Raw genomic sequence first — 7,889 nt, forward strand, 5'->3', positions numbered from 1 at the left:
GCGCGGCGGCGCCGGCGCAGGAAACTTGGGCCAAGTTAGTTACAAGTGCCGGGCGGCGGCCGAGACGAGCCGGGAGGGGTCGCGGCCGGTTCCAGGCCCGCTGCAGGGCCGCCCTCCGCGCCCGGCGCGCTCCGGGAGCCCGAGTCGGCCGGTGCCCCTGGAGGAGCTCAGAGCGAGCGGAGCCGGCATGGCCCGGGGGACTACGGGACGCGGCGCTTCGGCGAGCCGGAAGGATTTTCCCTGAGGCCCAGCGACCCCAGGCTTGCTCAAGCCTCCAGCCTCCTTCCCGGACCGGCAGCCGGAAAGGAAGACCGGCGAGGCAGGTGCTGGGGCGGCAGACATCTCCCCCCCAGAACCCCCAGCCGATTGGGGGTGGGGGGGATTCCCACCAGCGAGCCCTGCGGCGAGTCAGGAAGACCGGCTGGTGCTGCTGTATTTGTATTTATATCCATTGCTGCGCTGTTCCCTTGCTGTGCCCGGACCCTCCTCCGCCTACCCCTCCTCTTCCTCCTCCCGGGCCACCTCCCCTCCTTCCCCACCCCCATCTGCTACTGTCAAATGAGAAAGTCACCGAGGAGAACCCAAACACTCCAGCCGCCGAGGGCCCCCTTTGGCACTTGGCAGCACGCGGCGGCGGGCTCCTCGGCTCAACTTGGTGGGGTCTTCGCGACGCAACTTTCCGAGCTGCTCTGCATTTAAGAGAGAAAAGACCGAGGAGGAGGAGAGTTCTGCTGGGCAGCGACTACCTGCGGGGAGTTCTCGAGCAAAGGCAGCCGGAGAGGAAGGACAAAAAGAAAGCAAAGGGCAAACTGCCACCGTGGGTTGGGGGCACCGCCGAGAAGTGCCTGTGCCCGAGAGGATTTTCCCCGGCAATCGGCAGGAGAGACCAGGGAGGCCGGGGCGCGGCGCGGCCCTGGGCTCGGCCCCCAGCCCCCACTTCCCGGACGGGAGCGACGCCGGGGCGCGAAGTGGGGCGCGGCGAGCGCGGGCAGGCCGAACGGGTCCCCGCGGACAGCCAACATTGATTTCCTCCGGGCGGAGGGCGACGGCCCGGGCGGCGGCGGCGGCGGCGGGCTGCAGTCGCGGCACGGCGAGAGCATGTCCAAGCCGGTGGACCACGTCAAGCGGCCCATGAACGCCTTCATGGTGTGGTCGCGGGCTCAGCGGCGCAAGATGGCCCAGGAAAACCCCAAGATGCACAACTCGGAGATCAGCAAGCGCCTGGGCGCCGAGTGGAAGCTGCTCACCGAGTCGGAGAAGCGGCCGTTCATCGACGAGGCGAAGCGTCTGCGCGCCATGCACATGAAGGAGCACCCCGACTACAAGTACCGGCCGCGGCGCAAGCCCAAGACGCTGCTCAAGAAGGACAAGTTCGCCTTCCCGGTGCCCTACGGCCTGGGCGGCGTGGCCGACGCCGAGCACCCGGCGCTCAAGGCAGGCGCCGGGCTGCACGCGGGCGCGGGCGGCGGCCTGGTGCCTGAATCGCTGCTCGCCAATCCCGAGAAGGCGGCCGCCGCCGCTGCCGCCGCCGCCGCGCGCGTCTTCTTCCCGCAGTCGGCCGCCGCCGCCGCCGCCGCCGCTGCCGCCGCCGCCGCCGGCAGTCCCTACTCGCTACTCGACTTGGGCTCCAAGATGGCAGAGATCTCGTCGTCGTCGTCCGGCCTCCCGTACGCGTCGTCGCTGGGCTACCCGACCGCGGGCGCCGGTGCCTTCCACGGCGCGGCGGCGGCGGCTGCAGCGGCGGCCGCGGCCGCCGGGGGGCACACGCACTCGCACCCCAGCCCGGGCAACCCGGGCTACATGATCCCGTGCAACTGCAGCGCGTGGCCTAGCCCCGGGCTGCAGCCGCCGCTCGCCTACATCCTGCTGCCGGGCATGGGCAAGCCTCAGCTGGACCCCTACCCCGCGGCCTACGCCGCCGCGCTATGACCCCGCGGGGCCGCCTCGCGAGGACCGGTGTGCACACGTGTACATATGTATAGGTACGAGCTCCGCGGCCGCCCCGTGCGCCCTCCCGCGACGGGGGCCCCGGTTTCTATGTACAGAAGATGTATAGGTGCAGGCAGAGGCAGAGATGCCAGTCGGGGCGCGAGTGGCAGAGCGCGCGAGTGCTCGGGCGAGTGTGCGTGTGGATTCACAGGATCATTTCAGACCCGCACTGCGGCAGCCCATTTTAAGGAGGGCGGCCGTATCCGACAGCAGTTGATGTTTGCTTTGCACTTCGGAACCTGTTGCGTTTTGGCCCACAGAGGTGGAGGAGTAACTTTTTTCTGACATGTTGGGCTTTGCAGTTTTGTTTGTTGGAAGTTAATTGTCGGTTTTGTTTTTGTTTCTCATTATCTTTTTTTCTCCCCCCTCCTGGTCTGTGTCGCATGCACTCTGTTCAAGTGTTAGGTCTGAAATGGCTGGCACAAGGGAAAAGCTGATCTGTGTCACTAGTTTCTCAGAGCGAGATGGCTCTGAGCGGCCTTGCTCCCTATTTGTACTATTTGACTTTGCAAATCTCTGTTCTCTCAAGCAGAACTCACAGACCGGATCCATTCTTGACCAGTGACCGGCTCGAATCTGGCCTTTTGTATGTGAGATGATCGCGCTTTCTTTTGTTTATCACGTCATATGCAAATGAGAGCAAGAGCTCTTAAGAGCAAGGAATGCAAACAGGAAATATGCGCGAGATGAAAAGTTGTCAATTGGATTTTATCCCTTAGGAAAAAAACCCAAAACTGATAACTCTCCCTGAGTCCACTTGCTTGGATTTCTGACACAGTTTACAGAAAGATAAAAGGCACTGTTCCTATTTTCCCCTTATGGCTGAGTTCACCTTAAGATTGTAAATGTGTCTATGTCCGTGAAAACATGGAGTCTGAAAAATGTGTTATTTGCGTTGCCCTAAATTTGAGTCGGTTTTAGACTCTCAAGCATTTTGAGCGAATGTCAAAGTTAAGTTTTAAAAATTGCGGGACTATTTCAGAATCGCAATTTTATCTAAGATTAAATCAGACTTTTTCGTCTGAGTGGTAATGATATATTTATTATTTAGTAAAACTGAAAAAAACCAGAATTGTTTGACAGATGTCTCTGATTTTCAGCTAGCATTTCTTCACCAACTTGAACCGCTTAAATGTGTTTTGGAGTTCCCTCCCTAATTAGCTTATTTTTTAGATTACCTGCAATTCATTTGCAAATTATGATAAAACACATTTTAGAGAAAAGAACCTCAATTATAGCTTTTTGTTTCTTTTTAAATGTATATATTTTGACTAATGTTTGTGAATGAAGTTGGCTAACATGTATTTAGTTTCATTTTGACTTTATGTAATATAAAGTTTTAAAAAGTTTAAGTATTGGTTTTAACCTTTATGTGTAAATGGTTTTCTTGTGTGATCTTCTAATTTAATATTAGACGTCTAAACTATATCTGTAAATTAGAATCCGACTATCACTCTGTTCATTTTTTTTGAACAAAGAGTTTAAATAAAGCCTGAACCAGGGAAAAGAGAAAATCCTCTATTTCTTGTTGAGTTCCTAACAAGATTTTTATCTGAATTGCCCTTACGTGCCTGGTCCAGGTGAAGTGTAAGGTATCCTCCAAAGGCAGGCTTTGTTTCACTTTTGAATAGATTTACTAGGAAATCTAAATCAAGCCATTGTTATTCAGAGCCAAAAACCTGATTTATCACATTTTTAATCATGAATAGGAAAGAAGATAAAAAAAAAAAACCCAAGTAGTTGTATTATCTTGGGGGGGGAAAAGGTTATTCATGAACCAGTAGAACAGAACCCATTGAAAACATCCAGACGGTTCAAAGCATTTCACGAGTTTCCAGTAACATTTTAAGAGAGGAAAGTTGTCTGACCACTTTATCTTGTAGTGGGAGAGCCCCACCACTTAAGTCAGTGTAATGTGGTCACGTATCTTTGGCATATTCCTTGTTTACACCTTAAGATTTTATTTGGAAGGCTAATCACTGCTAAAGACGAGGTACAACTTTTGGCCTCTTTAGGGCTTTATTCCGCCATACTGAATGGCATTAAAATATAATTATTACAAGTTCTGCAGGAGAGGGTTGAATTTCCAGGGCAAGACAAGTTTTCACATAAAGGATTTTCATTTTAGAAAGGAGATGACAGGGCACCAGGAAGACTATCAGAGGAAAAAAAAAATTAACTGTAGGAAGATCTTGATTTCCTGCCTACCAAGATGGAAATTCTCAAGACACAGGACTCAACTGGTCCTAAACTAGTTTCCCCATTGACAGAGACCATCTCCGGGAGCTGCACGTCTTTATAAGCGACCCAACTCTTTTAAAGTCATTGTTTTCCCCCAACAGAATAATATTTTAAAAACCATGAAAAGTTTTGGAAATGTGAGAAATAGGCTCTGCTGGTTTGACCCTGATTCACTAATTAAAACGACCCCTCTCCTGTTATTCCCTGAGCTCCTTGCAATATTATAAGTTAATTCATATGGTTCTGAGCGATTATGCAAAACTAATTTGGACTGTCCAGGGGTAATTATCCCTGACACGGTTAATTAAATCCTTTCAAGGCTTCGTCTTTCCCTTTTGTAGCAGCCCATCACTTCTCAACACGGAACTTCCTGCGGCTTGCTGGAAATCACCCCAGCCCTAAATCTTAGTTACCTCCCTGAGCCTTCCAGCTCGGCCCCACCGGCCCGAAGATTCCCCGCCCCCTCCCGCCCCCTCCCTTTTTCCCAAAGATCCGCGCTTTCTGAGAGCGACGCTCCGGAGTGTTGATGAATAAGAAGAGGACTAGAAAGATGAGTAAGGGGAGGGGGAAAGCTGCCGGGGGTGCGCACACGGGGTCACGTCGCCAACAGATTGTGCGGCTGTTTGGTTGTTTGAGTATATCCACGGGCCTCCCGGGGGTGACCAGTTTATCACCCCTTCGACTCCGGTGTTCTTGCCAACAAGGTGCGTCTGGGGAAAGCCTCCCTCCAAGTTAGACTGTGCAGAAGTGGGAGCGACTCGAGGGCAAGAGCGTGGAGAAGGAACTAGGTGTGTGTGTGGAAGTCGGGAAGTGGCCCACAAATGCAGAGCTGGGACTAGGCAAGGAGCTGATGCGGGCTTGAGGTCTCTCTCTCTGTCTCTCTACCTCTCTGTCTTTATCCCTCTCTCATTCTTCTCTCCTCCCTCCCTCTCTCTCTCTCCCTTTCCTCCCTTCTTACATTTTCCTTTTTTAAGGTTTAAAAAATCCACGACGACATTTTTTAGGTAGTCACGGTTGCCCAAAGGCTTTGAACAAACCTCCCATCTGAAGGGCCAGGCGTGTTGCCTTCAGGCTTTGCGCAAACAGGTGGAATTTACTCTGCCTGAGCAGTAAGAACCGGAGCTGGGGGACGCTGCCGTGCGAGAGACGGCTTCCGGGAAGCAGTGGAGCTGGCGGCTATTGTCACTTCTCTTGACAATTTCCTCCCCCTCTGCCCCCCCTCCCCGCCCACCGCAAGAAACAAGAACAAAACAGCGCCGGTCTCCCTCTCACCCCCCGACCCCGGGCGGCCTCCGCGAGGGGCGCAGAAGATGGAGAGACGATCTGACCGTCTCCCCGGAGCAGATAGGGACCGGCGCGCCAGCCAATCAGAGCGCGGCTCGGCGCGGGCGCTCCCCGCCGCCGCCCCCTGCGGGCGAGGGAAGTTCCCCGCAACTCGCCCGCCCCAGTGTCGGTGTCTTTCTTGCGCCCATAGCCCAGCGGAGGCAGAGAGAGCGCCGTCCAAACTTTATTAATCTCTCCCCCGTTCTTTCTCCCTCAGCCCGGTGCATCTCAAAGGTCAGCCCTCTTCTTTTAAAAGACTGATATTATTAATTCACTGACAACCCCCCCCCATTTCTTTTTTCTCTCTTGCAGGGGGAGAAAAGGGGGAAGATCGTGAAAGAGCTTTTTTTTACCCCCTCCATCCATGTTTTTTTTTTTTTTTTTTGTCCTTCAGTGGGAGCGTTTAGACAGTCGAGGAGGTTTTGTCCGGGAACAAAACGCAGGGTTGGGAGGTTTTGTGAGAGTGTTGTTTGTTGAAGTGGACCTAAGAAAAAGCGGCGGCTTTCTCCTCATTGTGAAGAAACCAATCAGTGGTATTTGGAAAACTGTTAGCATTGTGCACTTCTTCTGTGTCCATTGTGAGGCGTTTCTTTTCACAAGGTTTTTTTTTCAGCCGATCCAGCTGGCCGGAATGAATAGCAGTGCAATGTGTACACGCTTTGTCCCTCCGGCCTTCAAGTAGCCCCCATTGAATAGACTAAGTTGACACTGCGTGACAGTGAAACAACATAATAAAAAATACATGAGCCCCTGAATAGGAGCAGGCGCATAAATAAATAAAATGGGTGACCAAAACTGGATAAACTGAATGACAAAACGGTGAAAGGGGAACAAAAAGATATTTAACACGCTAGATTAGCATTAGAATGCGATCTACAAGGCAGAACAATTGATGAATAGGTTTACCGGCCAAGAAAGAAATGGACTAAATGCCCTTTGAATAGATATGCTTTTTGCAAGGGCTTTGAATAGATATGCTTTTTGCAAGGGTTGAATGGGAAAAGGTAAAGATGAAGCTATGCAAATGAGCGGGGGAACTTTTTATATATATTCTTTAAACACACACACACACACACACACACACACTGCGGGAGGAGAGTGCTGCCTCGGGATGTTTATAGAAGCAATAATTGCCATTATTAGCATTGTCTGCAGCAGATAGAAATTGAACAGGTTGGGATAATATAGGGTAGCAGTAATTATTCTTCTAATTAATGGTGCTTTGGTACTTGAAAAAAGAAAAAAGGAAAGGAGAAGTAAAAGTTATGCAGAAGTTATGTTTCCTTGTGTCCGTTTGCCCAGCGTTGGAATCTGTAGAGCAGCAAGTCTGGCGATTCCAAGATGCCTGCTGATCTTAGAACATTTCAGGGAGCCAATCCTTAGGCTCTGGGTTTGGGGCCTGATTTCCATTTATGCAGCGTTTTTGAGGGTCAAATACGGTGTCTGGTATCTGGTAGGTGCCGAATGAAGAGTTGTGGAATGAAAGAATACAAATTTAATGCGGGAAACCGGGCCTCCTATGGATGTAGGGGGGAGGGAGAATACCAAGGCCGATTTGCCTTTCACCGCCCCCTGCCACCCCCGCCCCCTTTATCTAGGGGAGGGGCTGGTCCGGGAGGGAAGATCGCCCCCACTTTTCTGAGGGTTCTTTCTTTGTCCATCTGGGCCGCTGGAAAAGATATAAAAACCAAACAGGCGACGAACAACTCCTGCCCCCCCATTCCATCTCTGTCCTCACCCCTAAATCCACCCCAGAGGCAGAGCCTTTGAGAAGCCCCGCCTGGCTGTGTAGAAACGTTGTACCCACCCGTTTAAAGAATTCGAATACACTTAAAGCTTGACTTTCTCTCCGTTTTCTCCCCTTACCCCGCCCCGTTTCCCTTCCTGTCTCCATGTCTTTGACCCAATTCCACAGGACTGGGGAACCTCCCGTCTGAATTGCCGGCGGAGGCAGGGCGCGAACCCGCCGAGTTCTGGGCTGTCCTTGGATTTCCTGTGCTGCCCCGGAGGCGGGCGTCCGTAGGGGCCTTTACAGCCAACGAAGTCAATTATTTTCGATAGTTGACCACCAGGCCTGCCGGGCCGCTGGGCCACCCAGCCGTCGAGCTTTCCAGCCGCTTTCTGAGTTGCCTAACTTAAATGAATAATGCAAATTACAGACCGCGGAGCTGACAGGTCCCGCGGACTCGCAGAAGCTCCGAGGGCGCTCGGAGCAGTAGCGCTCCCAACCTCCCCGACGGCTGGCGGGAAACTGGGTTTTGAGAAGCAGTGAAAACTGCTTCTGAATTGTGGTGACAAAAGGGGCGGCAGGGGTGGGGGAGTGGAATCCCAAACTC

At 52.6% G+C, this 7,889-nt stretch overlaps 1 protein-coding gene across 1 annotated transcript; it reads left to right on the top strand.

The window, feature by feature from the left end:
* The first annotated feature begins 1,041 nt into the window (after positions 1–1,041).
* SOX21 (SRY-box transcription factor 21) lies at positions 1,042–3,486 on the top strand. Its single transcript, XM_025874680.2, has one exon. The coding sequence runs from the start codon at positions 1,099–1,101 to the stop codon at positions 1,927–1,929; it is 831 nt and encodes a 276-aa protein (XP_025730465.1). The 5' UTR covers positions 1,042–1,098; the 3' UTR covers positions 1,930–3,486.
* The last annotated feature ends 4,403 nt before the right edge of the window (positions 3,487–7,889 follow it).

This window comes from Callorhinus ursinus, unplaced genomic scaffold (genome assembly GCF_003265705.2).
Source record: "Callorhinus ursinus isolate GAN/ISIS: 27379988/994484 unplaced genomic scaffold, GSC_fseal_2.0 scaffold7, whole genome shotgun sequence".
Taxonomy (NCBI): Eukaryota; Metazoa; Chordata; class Mammalia; order Carnivora; family Otariidae; genus Callorhinus; species Callorhinus ursinus.